This window comes from Carcharhinus amblyrhynchos, chromosome 9 (genome assembly GCF_965287045.1).
Source record: "Carcharhinus amblyrhynchos chromosome 9, sCarAmb.v2.hapA, whole genome shotgun sequence".
NCBI lineage: Eukaryota > Metazoa > Chordata > Chondrichthyes > Carcharhiniformes > Carcharhinidae > Carcharhinus > Carcharhinus amblyrhynchos.
This window is the reverse complement of record NC_137332.1, coordinates 65,671,406-65,687,438: the sequence shown is the minus strand read 5'-3', so window position 1 is coordinate 65,687,438 and position 16,033 is coordinate 65,671,406. Positions and strand designations below refer to the sequence as shown.

The 16,033-nt window shown below is 43.6% G+C and overlaps 1 protein-coding gene across 3 annotated transcripts in view; it reads right to left on the bottom strand.

Moving 5' to 3' along the window:
- Positions 1-16,033, bottom strand: part of LOC145348394 (potassium channel subfamily T member 2) — a 693,657-nt gene that overhangs the window by 76,018 nt on the left and 601,606 nt on the right. For 2 of the 3 annotated variants that reach the window (XM_080196607.1, XM_080196608.1), the window contains one exon: positions 13,751-14,057. In XM_080196607.1, coding sequence (XP_080052733.1) covers positions 13,751-14,057 — 307 coding nt within the window. Of the gene's footprint in view, positions 1-13,750; positions 14,075-16,033 lie in introns of all 3 variants that reach the window. The other variant, XM_080196609.1, reaches the window with a different exon arrangement.

Below are 16,033 nucleotides of genomic sequence, written 5' to 3'. Positions count from 1 at the left end.
TAGCCTAAATATTTAGATACGTTTTGGTATGTTTGGATGTCTAGGTCAATTCACGACCGGATAAGGAAGGAGATAAAAGCTTTTGGCAAGTTCAAAGGGAGCAATTCAACTGTGGCTCTAGAGGAATTTAGAAAGTGCAAGAGGGAAATTAAAAAAGTAATTAGAAGAGCAAAAAAGGGACATAAAAAAAGGATTTGCATACAACATTAGGGTGAATCCTAAGATATTCTGCAAATACCTTAAGGGGAAGAGGTTAACCAGTGAAAGAGTAGCGGCCATTAGAAACCCAAGGAAGCAATCTTGTTGAAGCCTCAGGACATTGGAAGGGAGTTAATTGAATTCTTCTCATTGGTCTTCACTGAGGAAAAGGAGTATGTAGGTACTGAATTGAGGAAAAGGGACCATGAGGACCTTGAGCAGTTTGACCTAGGAAGCGAGAAAGTATAAGTAGGCTTTGACGGGCTTAGAAATGGATAAGTCCCCAGATCTGGATGAATTAGGTGTCAACCTGGTGAAGCTACAACACAGGAGTACTTGCATGCCAAACAGCATTAGCACCAAGTGATACACGGAGCTAAGAGATCCTATAACCAACGAATCAAATCTAAGCTCTGCAGTTCTGTCACATCCAGTCATGAATGGGGTGAACAATTAAACAACTCACTGGAGGAGGAGTCTCCACAAATATTCCTATCCTCAATGATGGAGGAGCCCAGCACATCAGTGCAACTGATCAGTCCAAAAATGTGCTGGTTAGGTGGATTAGCTATGCTAAATTGCCCCTTAGTGCTGGAGGACTAGCTACAGTAAATGCATGGGGTTATGGGGATAGAGCTTGGGTGGGATTGTGGTCAGTGCTAACTCAATGAGCCAAATGGCCTCCTTCTGCACTGTAAGATTTTATGATCCTATGATAAGGCCGAAACATTTGCAACTTATTTCAACCAAATGATCTATCTTGCCTCCTCTGAAGATCCTCAGCATCACAGATGCCAGTCTTCAGTCAGTTCGATTCACTTCATGTGATATCAAGAAATGGCTGAAGGCATTGGATGCTGCAAAGGCTATGGACCTTGACAATATTCCAGCAACAGTGCTGAAGATACGTGTTCCAGAACTTGCCAAACCTTTAGCCAAGCTGTTCCAGCACAGCTACAACACTGGCATCTTACCAGCAATGTGGAAAATTGCCCAAGTATGTCTTGTACACAAAAAGCAGGACGGATCCAACCCAGCCAGTACCTTCCCATCAGTCTACCATCAATCATCAGTAAAGTGATTGAAGGCGTCATCGTCAGTGCTATCAAATGGCACTTGCTTAGCAATAACCTGCTCGCTGACACTCAGATTGGGTTCCGTCTGAGCCACGCAGTTCATGACCTGATTATAGCCTTGATTCAAAAATGGACAAAAGAGCTGAACTCCAGAGGTAAATTAAGACTGACTGCCCTTGATATCAAGGCAGCAATTGACAGAGTGTGACATCAAGCAGCCACAGCAAAACTGGAGTCAATGGGAATCAGGGAAAAAAACTCTCTGCTGGTTGGAGTCATGACAAGCACAAAGGGAGATGACTGTGGTTGTTGGAGCTCAAGTCATTTCAGTTCCATGACACTGCTGCAAGAGTTCCTCAGGATAGTGTTCAAGGTCCAACTATTTTCAGCTGCTTCATTTTTTTTCCTTCATCACAAGGTCAGAAGTTGTACAACGTTCAGCACCATTTGTGGTGCTAATACTAAACAGAAACTAAATAGTTTATGTCCAAATGCAGTAAGATCTGGACAAGATCCAGGCTTGGTTTGAAGTGGCAAGTAACACTTCTGCCACAGAAGTTCAGACAACCACCATCTCCAACCAGAGAGAATCTAACCATCACCCCTTGACATTCAATGGCATTAGCATTACTGAATAACCCAGTATCAACATTCTGGGGGTTACCATTGACCAGAAACTGAACTAGACTGATCATTTAAATATTGTGGCTACAAGAGCATGTCAGGGCTGGGAATCCTGTGGTAACTCCCCAAAGCCTGTCCATCATCTACAGGGCAAAAGTCAGGAGTGTTATGGAATATTCTCTACTTGCCTGGACGAGTACAACTCCAACAACACTCGAGAAGCTTGACACCATCCAGGACGAAGCAGCCCACTTGACTGGCCCAACATCTACATACATCCACTTCCTCCACCGCTGACACACTTTGGCGGCAGTGTGTAGCATGACGTGGAAGTGCTGACATTGGACTGGGCTGGGCACAGTATGAAGTTTCACAACACCAGGTTAAAGTCCAACAGGTTTATTTGGACTCACGAGCTTTCAGAGTCCTGCTCCTTCCTAAGGTGCGTGTGCTACTCCCTGAGGAAGAAGCAGCGCTCTGAAAGCTCATGATTCAAAATAAACCTATTGTACTTTAACCTGGTGTTGTAGGACTTCTTACAGAAAGCCTCCTGAGATAACACCTTTCAGATTCATGACCGTTACTATCTAGAAGGACAAGGGCTGCAGACATGTGAGAACACCATCACCTCGAAGTTCCTCTCCATGCCACTTGTCATTCTGACTTGGAAATATATCACTATTCCTTCACTACCATTGGGTCAAAATCCTGGCGCTCTGCCCCTAACAGCAGCGTGGGTGTACCTACGCTGCATGGGTGCAGCAGTTCAAGAAGGCAGTTCACTACCACCGTTACAGATGCAAATAAGGAATGGGCAACACAACCTAGCTCAGTCACCAACGCCCACATCCCATGAGGATGCAGGTGCATCCTAACACAGATGGAGGTGTTCCAGGAAAAGGCACCCTCACTCACATTGAGGAGGCAGCCACAGAACTTGCCATGTATGACCTAAACCAAACCCGCACAGATAGAGAGATTGGAGTTTTCAGTAATCAAATGAGGATGCCTCCAGTCTGGTGTTGATTGACATAACATGGAGATGTCAGCATTGGACTGGGGTAAACACAGTAAGAAAGCTCACAATGCCAGGTTAAAGTCCAACAGGTTTATTTGGTAGCAAACACCACTAGCTTTCAAGGCTCTGCCCCTTCGTCAGGTGAGTGGAGAGTTCTGATCACAACCAGGGCATATAAACACACACACTCAGTTTACAGAATACTGGTTAGAATGCGAGTCTTTACAGCTAATCTTTACAGCTTTACAGCTTGATTAGCTGTAAAGACTCATATTCTAATCATTATTCTGTAATCTGAGTGTGTGTGTTTATATGCCCTGTTTGTGATCAGAACTCCCCATTCACCTGACGAAGGGGCAGAGCCTTGAAAGCTAGTGGCGTTTGCTACCAAATAAACCAGTCGGACTTTAACCTGGTGTAGTGAGACTTCTTGCTGATAGACATACACAGTAGCAGCTGAAATACGGCTCAGAAAAGGGATTGTGCATAACAATCAGCTCTTCCTTTTTGTTTTCCACTCCAGATCCTCACAACAAGTCAAAGAGTAAGCCCTGAATTGAAGTACAATTCCACTCACATCTCACTGTGACTGTCCCGTCCACCATCCAGTACCTTTAGTTCAATTCCCAGGGTCCCACCGTTGACAACATGGCCCCACCCTTTAGAACAATGTATCTTCATCTAGTTCGGTATAGAAAGACATACCTCCCCTACAACAGGACCACAACCATCACAGTGGGCCCTCCCCTCCCCCACACATCCTTGCCAGGATTGACATTGAATAAATATTGGAAAATTCTGTCCGAGGCGTGTGACTTCAATCCACAACCTGGAGGGTGAGCACCGAGTCAAGGCCAACATCATAAATAAGGCATGTGTCCATCATATCACATTGCTCATTTAAGAAACTGCATTTCAGATTTTAGGCTATCTACCAGTAACATCATGGAAAACAAATTAATCGTATAAACATGATAAATAATAGATCCACTGAAAATTATAATTGTAATTACGATTATCCTTTCTGTCCAAATATAATGCATGTTTAAAATAAATAGGTTAATGCTCATGCTAAAGTAACACTAGTCATTATGTCTAGGCTCTTATTTATAAGTGAAACTAAGTGATCTTTTATTGTAAATCACAAATGACTTATTTTTTTTAGAATGGATGCTGGTCTGACATGAAACCCCACTAAGTTGGTCTCTACTTAATTAGGAGCATAGAATTTGCTTGTTTTAGGAATGATATGGCAGGAGAAACTGGGCTCTGGTGAGCTGGAGGAAGTGTTGGATGGGCCATACAATATATATACATCTCAAAATATGATGAGTTGTGTTCCCATTCTAGAAAATTATTTGTCTCACTATGACAGGCCATGTACAACCTTAAAGTTATTAAAGGAATCACTATGTGGTGGAAATATATTTGAGACCCTGATAGAATAAATACAGGATAATAGGTGGCTGACAGTGACATACAAGGCAGTAATTCAATTGAATGATTCCGTGGTCATAAACTATGAGATCAACCTTTAGCAGCTTCTGAACATCAGCAGAACTACTCAGTTGAACCCATGGTTCATGTTTTTCTATAATACATGAATTAGATTTCAGTTCATCATATTACTTTTTTATGGCATTAGGAGCTTAATTTTGCCACCTTAGTTTTTAAACGCATCTTCAAGATAGAATTGAGTGTGGTGTACCTTGCTGTTCAATCTTCTGCAAGGCATCTAATTAAGAACAAGCCCGTGGGATTGCTGCCCAATTAGAGATGGAAGACGAGTTGAGGAGGGGGGCGGAGGCAAATTAGTGTGTGGGATTTAAAGGGCAGCTGGCAGGCTTCACTGTCACTGCACTGCGAGTATTGCTAGACTGAAAGGCACAAAAGAGGGTCGAACTAAATGAGTGCAAGATGAGGCTAAAGGAGCTGGCAACTATTTCTGCACCAGTGGCATTATCGATGGCCGTAATCTTAATGAGACATTATTGGAATGCTAAATATCTGTCTCTGGATAACCAGGTTTGCTACTTTCCCCATTTAGCATTCAGATTGTATGTCACTTTCATGCCGTTCTCAGCAACCACTGGGCACTCACTTGTTATGTGGGTGCTAGGCATTGTTGGTACAATTCCACTGTCATGTGGAACAATATCTGGTAATCAGCTCACTAATAAAATTCAGTTAGCTTCCTGCTGCTGCCAAGCCAGTTGCCGACATTGCATACAACCTGCATATGGCAAAAATGGGAAGAATGGGCAACAAAGTGGAGAATTGGCCCACTGCTTTTTTTACCCCAATGTTCCTAGCTCATCTTGCTCCTAAATCTGCTTTCAAGAGCCTGGGAAAATGTCTGTTTATGAGGCAGATGTACTAAACATAGTACAGGTGAAGGGGAATAAACTGACCCTGGTTGAGTCTAAACAATGGAGTTCAAGACACACTAGTTTGAAAACACACTGATGATCTGTATACCTCATTAAAGTCTATAATTAGAAACAGGAGTCAACCATCCAGCTTGTTTGAGCCTGTTCTGTATCTTACCCTCACTGATTCACTCATTCACTAACATCATTTGAACCATTATGCAACAATATCTATTGGTCTCAATCTTGTAAATTTCAATTGATTCAGCAAATGCAGCCTCTTAGGGCAGAAAGTTCTGGGTTTCCACTACCATTTCAGACAATGCTTTTAAATTTTACTTTTAAATGACATACCTCTAATTCATCACACACTGTGCCCACACCATTTGTATTACCTTAAATCATTTTTTCCTCCTGTTTATTTAGCGCTTCTTTAAATGCATCTATATTATTTGTCTCAAACAGTTCTTCACATTCTAACCACTTTCTGGGCAAATAGATTTCTCTTCAATTCTCTATAGGGGCCGGAATTCTCCAATTTTGTATGTCCCTGTTGTTCGTCCATCATCATTGATGAGGACGTTGACACCATTAGTCATTTTGAGGCTGGTTGCGGTGTGTCCAAAAATGACTGATCAGGCCAGTTTGGGCACGGAATATCCTGGCACATATTGGACAGACTTGTGTAGGCACTGTGGTTGTTGCACTGGTGGCTCTGGACTTGCGCAGCTTGCACTTAAGTTGTGCTTCAGCAATACACCTTGCTTCGTAAGCTTGACAGCCTTTGTGGATGAGGCAGTGCCAGGTAGGGTGGTTTTGTGCCAGCGTTTCCCAGGTGGTCATGTCTATGTCAAGCGACATCAGGGAGGCCTTGAGTGTGTCTTTGAAACGTTTCTTCTGCCCTCCATGCGAGCATCTTCCAGCAGAGAGTTCCCCAAAAAGGAGCTGTTTGGGTATGCTCTTGTCTGATGTACGGGTGACATGGCCTGCCCACCGGGTCTGCGCTTTCATCAGCAGGTAGACTTGCTCTAGAGAGAACTTCAGTGTCTAGTACTTTGTCTTGCCATCTGATGTGTAATATTCTGCGAAGACAAGTCATGTGGAAATGATTGAGCTGTCTTGCATGCCTTCAATACACAGTTCATGTTTCACAGGTATACAAGAGGGTAGTGAATACCGTGGCGCTGTAGACCTTCAGTTTTATTGATGGGCTATTCCTAGGCGTTCCCATACAGTGGAGCGCAGCCTACCGAAAGCAGAACTTGCCTTTGCTATTCTGCAGTTAAATTCTGTATCAATAATCACTGCTTGGGAGAGGGTGCTGCCAAGATAAGTGAACTGGTCCACTGCCTGTAGTTTCTGCCCTTTGAATGTGATTATGGGTTCTGTGTACGGTGCATGAGGAGCAGGCTGGTGAACGACTTCGGTCTTTTTAATGTTGATGGTGAGTCCAAAGTTGTCACAAGCCGTGGAAAATTTGTCCATACTGACTTGTATCTCTGGCTCTGAGCCAGTATACAGGGCGCAGTCATCAGCAAAGAGGGAGTCTCTCAGAACAGTCTCCTTCACTTTGATAATAGCTTGAAGTCTCCTCAGGCTGAAGAGCTTCCCATCCACTCAGTGCTTGAGGCTGATTCCAGCAACACTGTCCTGGAAGGCATCATTCAGCATGGCAGTAAACATCATGCTGAACAGTGTGGGTGCGAGCACACAGCCCTGTTTGACACCACTGGTGACTGGGAATGCCTCAGAGGATTCTCCACCATCCAGTACTCTGGCCATCATGGAACTGGCGTATCATCTGAATGAATTTGGGGGGGGGGCAGCCGAACTTTGATATGATCCTCCACAGGCCTTACTGGCTTACAGTGTCGAAGGCTTTCGCGAGGTCAACAAAGGTTGTGTAAAGCTCGTCATTCTGCTCCTGACACTTCTCCTGAAGTTGGCGTGCAGCAAAAATCATGTCAATAGTCCCACGACCTTTGTGGAAGCCACACTGTGACTCTGGAAGGAGGCCCAGCTCCAGATGAGTGACCAGACGATTTAGCAGGACTCTTGCCAGGGTTTTTCCTGTGATGGAGAGCAGCGAGATTCCACCATGGTTGTCACATACTTGCCGTTTGCCCTTCATCTTGTAGAAGTGTATGATGGATGCATCTTTCAGTTCCTGAGGAGCAGATCCTTGCTTCCAAAAGGACTGGAATAACTTGGTGAGCTTCTCAATAAGTACAGGACCAGAGCTTTGTAGATATCTGCGGGTATGGCATCTGCCCTGGGGCTTTGCCACTGGATAGCTGGCTGATAACTTCCGTGACTTCGGCTACTACCGGTGGGTCATCCATGGCGTTGTTGATATCAACCTGGGAACCCTGTCTATTGCCTCATCGTTAATAGATGACAGTCGGTTGAAGACGGTTTCAAAGTGTTCAGCCCATCCCTGCAGGATCTGAGCCCTCTCTGTAATGAGAGTTAGAACATAGAACATTACAGCGCAGAACAGGCCCTTCGGCCCACGATGTCGCGCCGACCAGTTACAAAACAATGACCCACTAACCTAAACCAATCCCTTCTCGTCCATAAACCTATCCACGGATCTCTTAAACGCCCCCAAACTAGGCGCATCTACAACTGCAGCAGGCAGGGCATTCCAATCCCTCACCACCCTCTGGGTAAAGAACCTACCCCTGACATCCGTCCTATAACTACCACCCCTTAATTTAAAGCCATGCCCCCTCGTGCTAGATTTCTCCATCAGAGGAAAAAGGCTATCACTATCCACCCTATCTAAACCTCGAATCATCTTATATGTTTCAATAAGATCCCCTCTTAGCCGCCTTCTTTCCAGCGAAAACAACCCCAAATCCCTCAGCCTCTCCTCATAGGACCTCCCCTCCATACCAGGCAACATCCTGGTAAACCTCCTCTGCACCCTCTCCAAAGCCTCCACATCCTTCCTATAATGTGGGGACCAGAACTGCACACAGTACTCCAAGTGCGGCCGCACCAGAGTTGTGTACAGTTGCAACATGACGCTGCGACTCCTAAATTCAATCCCCCTACCAATAAACGCCAAGACACCGTATGCCTTCTTAACAACCTTATCTACTTGACTCCCAACTTTCAGGGATCTATGTACACATACACCTAGATCCCTCTGCTCATCCACACTATTCAAAGTCCTCCCGTTAGCCCTATACTCGACACATCTGTTGTACCATCTGTACTCAGGAGGGGGAACTCCTGAGAGATTGAATCCGTAGAGAGTGTTGAGGGCTTCATAGATCCGTTTCATGTTGTTTCTGTCAGTGTATCCCTCTATTTCATCTGGCTTGGCGCTCAACCAGGCATCCTGCATGTTATGCGGTTTATTCTTTTAAATGACGTACCTCTAATTCACCACATACCATCCCCACACCATTTGTACTATCTAAAATCATTTTTTCCTCCTGTTTATTTAGCGCTCCTTTAAATGCATCTGTATTATTTGTCTCAAACAATCCTTCATATTCTAACCACTTTCTGGGTAAATAGGTTTCTCTTGAATTCTCTATAGGGGCCGGAATTCTCCAATGTTGTATGCCCCACCACACTACCAGTGAGAACGGAGAATTTGGCACTGAGCCAAATCTCCATTCATAGCAGTGGGGACTGGAGAATCCCAGCCATGGACAAGGTCAGAGAATCCCAGCCAGGACTTGTTGGTTGGTACTTTATATTTATGACACCTATATTTGGACTTAGCCCACACAAATGACTTGTGTTCAGCTTAGATTTCAAGGGGTTAACTTTGCAGGGGCAGCAGGGTTGAGGGATGACGTACACCAGATGTGGCTAACTTCAAGAAAAGTTAGTTGAAATGTTTCAGTGATTATTCAAACCAATGCAGGTCGTGGTAACTTAATTTATTTGAGGTCAGCAGGGTGCCAGGCTGATGTTCAAACTCCTGGAATCAGAACAAAGAAGATGAAAAATGCCAAGGTGGGGTCAGTCATGGCCAGTGAATACTGGGAGAAGGTTGGTCTTTGTTCTGAGCTGGAAATTAAGATGCAGCTACTCAGTTTTCTGAGCCAGAAGCTGGTTTGAAGAGAATTGTAACAAAAAGTGAATATTCACTATGTCTACCCTACTAAATAATCCCAAAGATCTCCATTGTGTCATCCTTTCAACTTTCTCTCTTCATCCAAAATAATTACATCAACCTAATGCTGTCCATTCGTGTTTGCTCTTTATTACGGTGGAGCTGTAAGCAATATCACCATGGATGTCATTTTACCCACCAATTAAATTTAACCAAAATAGTTCCAAGCTCTTTGTTGCCATTTTGATTTCTTTTAATGAGGCCAAAATAGGACTAATGAAGCCTTTTGGCCAATGTTTCTCAGACAGTCCATTATATCGATGGGACCTTTGAGAGGAAGTTCAATTTTGAAATAAAATAGATCTCAGTTGACATTTGTGGTTAAAGGGAAATCCATCCAAAATGGCGCTTTATCCTGACCGTTGTTTCCATGGAAACAGCATGTTATTCTATGCTGAATAATTGACGAAACATTCACGTTTCGTGACAGTCTCTTTTGAGTCAACTTCTGGCTCAGGAAACTGAGTGGCTGCATCTTTATTTTCAGCTTTGGACAAGACCAGTCTTCTCGAGTGTTTACTGGCTGTGACTGACACCGAGCATGGCACTTTTTCATCTTCTTATTAATTATGATTCCAGGAGGTTGAATGTTACCCTGCAAACTGCTGACCTCAAATAAATCTAGTTATCTCAACTTGAATTAGGTTTGAATGATCATTGAAACATTGTAACTAATTTTCTTGAAGTATACCTCACCTGAATTTTAATATACATCATCCCTCAACCCTGTTGCCTTACAAAGTTAACCCCTTGAAAACAAAATTGGACTCGTGTTGATGTTCTGATGTATCACACTAGCATGTTCCTGTGGTGGCGTAAGAAGTAATCCTAAAAAGTGACTGGGGTAGATTTTGTCTTTCATCTCTGACTGGTAAATGGCAGCGGAATCGTCACTCGATGTACATTCTCCCCCAATCTTCCTTCCTTCAGAGATGTAAATTTCTGTGAGGTTGGCTTAGTTCACAAAATGAGTATTTGCACTGAACTATTTTGCAACATTTATGGTAATATTTTCAGCAGGTGGTGGCTTGGTAGTCCTCTAATTAAGACAATATGATATTACCCTTTCCAAAATCTTTAACCAGCTGTAATTCTTAACCTGTCGTGCATCATCAGATCTCAATCAGAGCAGTAGCATCACTTTGGTCTCAGAATTTCAAGATTCTAACAAAAAAAATGAACAAGGGCCTGTTCGTGTGGCCAAGTGGCCAACAGCCGAAGCAGCTAGGCCTAATATAAAACTGGACACTTTAAATTAATATACAGCTGAACACCTTCTGCAAGCAAAAAGGCTTCATGGAATGCAGACAAGGCTACCACAAGTCAAAAGCCAACAGGGACCAGCCCAGGTCTGTCTTTCATATTGAACAGAGGTGCTCGGCATTAACAAAGATTAACAATCTTTATGACCAAAAACCCATCAAGAGGTACTCAGCCAGAAGAATAGAAAAAGACATAGGGGGCAATTGTTCTGGCCCCTGGTGCCAGTTATCACTGCACCAAGCCAGTCTCATGCTGAAAGCCAGCTTCCTGGCTGTGATTTGCTGGCACAATTGGTTTAGTGCCATGAAGGATGCAAAGCTGATTTAAATATTAAATATTAACCTGCGTGATACAGCAATTTCCAGCCTCCCGGATGTTTTTCCCCTCGTGGGTGAGAGGTCTTGCAGACAATAATCATGCATGGTCCTGATCAACAGGGACCAAATGTGATGGGCATGCTGGGGGATTTGAAGACGATTGAAGCCCCTAGGTGTCAGAGGCATAGCCAAATAATGCCCATGTGGTAGCGTCAGCCTGGCAGTGCACAAAAGGCACCCTGGCACTGCCCACAGTGCACCTTGGCACTGCGCAGCCAGCACCATAATAATGCTGGGCAGTGCTAAGTCTGAGTGGGAGTGACACTATAATGGTGGGGGCAGGGGGACCTTGATTGAGAAGGGGGAGGGGAGCTCTGCAGAGGGGGAGGCAAGTGGGATAGCTCTATGGGGGGAGGTCAGGTAATGTGAGTGACCGGCAGCAATAGGCGGCAAGGGACTGATCAACAATGGGGGAAAGGGAGGCAAGGGAATAATTGACAACAGTGGGGAAACAAGGGACTGATTGGCAATGGGGTGGGGGGGAAGGCAAGGGGGGTAGTTAAGGTGGTGTGATTGGCAAAGGGGGGAGGGGTTGATATGCAAGATGTGAGCCGCAGACGATCGTGGTGGGAGAAATCATCAGAAGGGTCCCGATGCACCAGTGCCGGCGATCTTTGTCACCACTGGGGGCTTATGCTACTGTCAATGATGGCGGGAGAGAGGTGGTGTGCAATGTCCATTGGGGAGGGTGGCAAAACATCTCCCTGGGAAATCAGGACATGTGCAGAATGGAGCCGTAAAAGTTCTGCAGTCCGGCAGGCTTAGGCTCTGCCCACAGAGTGAAACTCTCTGGTTTTCAGACGTTTATGCCGCTTAAATTTTCTGGAAGATTGCACCCATTATGTTTGTGTATTCCTCAGTTTTGGGCAGACTCTCTGCTATTAACCACATCTTGAAAGGATATACGTGCATTTAGGATGACCCAGCCAAACCTTACTGGATGCTGTGAGCCCCGACCTGTGACCTCATTGGCTGAAAACCAGAGAACATTCCAGAAGAACTCAGAGGGGGATAAAAATAAACATCCTCAGAAAATCCCCAGCGAAGACCCAACCAGCCTGCTGCGATCCATGAAGATGGAAGAGGGGATGTGAGATCCACCTTCATACCAAGGAAAACTTGAGCATATCTGTCGATGCAAACTCAGTGAGTTGAATCTAACAGCCCAGTCAACTCCACGAGAACTGGTAATATATGTGCTTTTCAGGCAGCCAGCCAAGCTTAGGGAAAGTGAATTTATTGTGTAAGAGTTGTTTTAATAAAAACTATGTTTGAATCACTGTATTTTGCTGCTCTCAACATCAGGATTCCTGGGTAAACATGTTCTTGAATAATAACCTGGTCGAGATGTCTGTACAGAACATTTCACAGGCAATAATAAATGTCAGTGATAATAGGTTTTGGCATGGCTGTGACATTCTCCATGGTTAAGTAATTTAAATTAATATCCAAGATCACTAACCATAAGGTCATGGTACTAATGCGCTTTGGTCCCTCACAAAGAGTCATCTTCGAGACAGGAAGGGAATGTCAAAGGGGAGCTTGAATGGAGAGTTGTCTCTGGAGTTAAAATGAATAATGTAGCCTTATGGAACATACTGGCAATTCAGAGTGTGAAAGTCAAACTTTTCACATTACTATAGACGATGGGTAGGATTTTCTGGCCTCGCTTGCCCCAAAACTGCAAAGTCCTGCCCGAAGTCAATGGATCTTTCCATGACTTGCCTCTCACCCATATTCCATTGGCTTACGGGACAATAAAATACACCCCAATTTGTTGTGCTCAAAAGCTTTCAAAGTAGATTAATTTACCACTCTTACCCGTGACTTTATTGCTTCTAATGTACATGCTCTGCTGAATATTATCAATAAAAGAGTGTTCCAGACTTTTGTGATGTATATAAATAAATACAGTATTAAATTATCCAACAAATAACATAAACATGTTTAGTTCTGTAGCAGATTATTATGCACACAGTAACTGTCATGATAATATCTTAATGGAGTAGAGGAGCAATGAAATCTAGGGAAACGGATTTACAAATCCTCAACTACAGTCCAACAAGGTTCATTTCCAGGGAAATAGAACTGTAAATCAAGGAAGCTGTGTTCAACTTGTACATAACCATGGTTAGATTGCACTTAAGGAGCACTTTGCCTAGCTCTGGTCTCCCTGAAGAATATAGATGGACTGCAGAAGATGCAAAAAATATTTACAAAGATTATATCAGAACTGAGAGATTAGAATATGCAGAGGTTCTTTTCTCCAGAAACAAGAAGGATGGCAGGTGACCTAACAGAAGTCTTTAACATTGGAAGGAGCTTAATATGGTGGGCAGGGGAGAAGATATTTACACTCAGAATAATCAAATCATTACAGGCCATTAATATGACAGTTACTACTGAGTCCAATAAAGCATTCAGGGAAAAACCTCTTTATCCAAAGAGTGATTAATACATGAAATTTGCTACCACAGGAAGTAGCTGAGGCAAAAAAACAAACACAAGTAGCTAGGTACGTACGTAAGGGAGAAAGGAATAAAAGATATGTAAATCGGGTGAGATGAAGTAAGCTGGAAGAGAGGTTGTGTGAAACATAAATTCTGGCTTAGACCAGTTGGCCTGAATGGTCTATTTCTGCACATGCGGTAAACTCTCTGCAAATATTACCAACTAATAGATCTTACCATAACCTGTCGTTGAAAGGCCTAGATGTTTCATTCGCGTTTTTACTAGTTCAGCCAGTTCTTGTCTCTCTGACCTTTTGCATAACGTCATGCGCTGACGACTTATCCTTTCTGTTACTTTACTGGAGTGTTTTGGTGCTTTTCTGCTAAGCCGCCTTGCCCACTGCATGCTTTTACGCCTCAGTAAAGGATGATCTGACTGGTCACTGGATGTAGAGTTCCGGTGATAGTGATTGGTACAATAACCCATGTGGTCTTTGGTATCTTTCGTATCTTCCCAGTCCTCGACGCTAATGGATACTTGAGACTGAAAGAGAATCAATACTTTAATAATAAACTTTAAACTGTATAATGTAACAGATACTTCTCTACAGTTTTAAATGGCTGTTAAATGTACATGTGGATCCTGGGAGCGTGCATCTAATCACGTGGGTGAGATAAGGCTGGCTAATTTATCTGGGATCTTCAATAAAATAGGTGGGCTGCCACTATTTTCCAGAAGTCAACAAATAGCTGCTGAGTTTGATTTCAAATTTTGGTAGGCAAGGGAGAAGCTATTTACACTCAGGATAGTCAAAAACTACAGGCCATTAATACACACACATTCCTCACACAAAATTCCTTTCATATCTTGGGAGACATCATCCTTGGGAGGGTGCCCCGATCTCAAGGCAACCTTACACAGCTCCTCCATACTTGCCGGATAAAATCATCCCCGCTCACTGGCATCAGTGCCCCTCACTATCAGCCCAAGTGAGGAACACCCCACTATGGGGTCACTGAAGGCCTCCCTCAAGTCAGTACCCCCTCCCCATTCCACCTTCCCCCTTTTCACGCCATGTCCTTTGGCAGTGTTAGGGGAACAATACTGGGGATAGTGCCAAGGCATTATCCAGCCAATTCGCCGACCACCTGAGGACTTCAATGGTCCTCCTCCCAGGTGGCCATCACAGCTGCTTTCTGTTTTTGGAAGTGGCTGGCGCCAGGTTCCCGCTGCCCCCGAGGGATGGAGAAACCCGGGAGCAGGGAGAATTTGGCTTCAAACCGACATAGCATATTTAAACGAGGTGTAAATACGCTGATCTGGTTCATACCCTTGCTGGACAGGAACCAGATTACATCAGGGCATGAAGGCAGCAACAATCCCAACGGACATGGAATGCTATGGCGTCTCCCCCATGATTCTCCGACTCCAGCGCAATCTGCACATGAACACGTGGAACCAGAGAATCGTCTCTCTTTATTTCTAATGTTTACCCATACAAATGTAATTCTCTTAAATCTACTTTTGGTTTCCTAAGAAAGAAGTAGAACAACACCAGGTTAAAGTCCAACAGGTTTATTTGGTATCACGCGCCTTCAGAGCGCTGCTCCTGGTGTTGCAAGACTTCTTACTGTGCCCACCCCAATCCAATGCCGGCATCTCTGCATTTTGGTTTCCTAACACCAGTCAACGACCAAATTTGTACATCCAAATGTTGAAGTTACAGTCAAAACCTTGGCTCAGCATAGGAATTTCTATCCTTACTTGTCTTATCCCCTTTATTCTCTATTTTTATTAAACAGCTTTGTTGCCTTTTTACAATATGAATAGAGGTTCAGAATAGATAAAACAGTCCAGATGGTTCTTCACCATGAGAAGATATATGCATATGGATCTTTTAATAAAATCAGTGGGTAGGCAGGCTGTGTGATAGTGTGAAAGGAGTGATGTTGGACGAGCAACCCATTTTACAACTCTTTTTGTTTCCTTTGAAGTCAGTGGGGTGCGATAAATGACAGATTGCTAATTTGTTAATATCTGTTTTACACAATTATGTAAAACAATACCTAGCCCAAATATTTACTTTAATAAAATCATAAACTGCTGACTCTGTTTACCAGATTGAATTAATGTCATCAGATGAAACATAAAAGACCAAAGATGTGCGGGTTAGGTGCATTGCCCATGCTCATTGCCCCTTAATGTCCTGTGATACGTGGGTTAGTGGGGTAAACATGTGGGACTATTGGGATAGGGCCTGGGTGGGATTGTTGTCAGTGCAGACTCAATGGGCTGAATGGCCTCTTTCTGCACCGTAGGTTTCTATGACAAACCACAATTTGCTGACTTTTGATGAGGAGAAACACAGGTTCGTCCAACATACATAGTCCTGATTATCAATAGGGAAACATTAATAACTTGAGAATGAGGTACCATTTTTAAAATATTTTAGTACCATTAGTACCATTTATAGTACCATATTTAGTACCATATATAGTACCATTTTGCCTTTTATAATA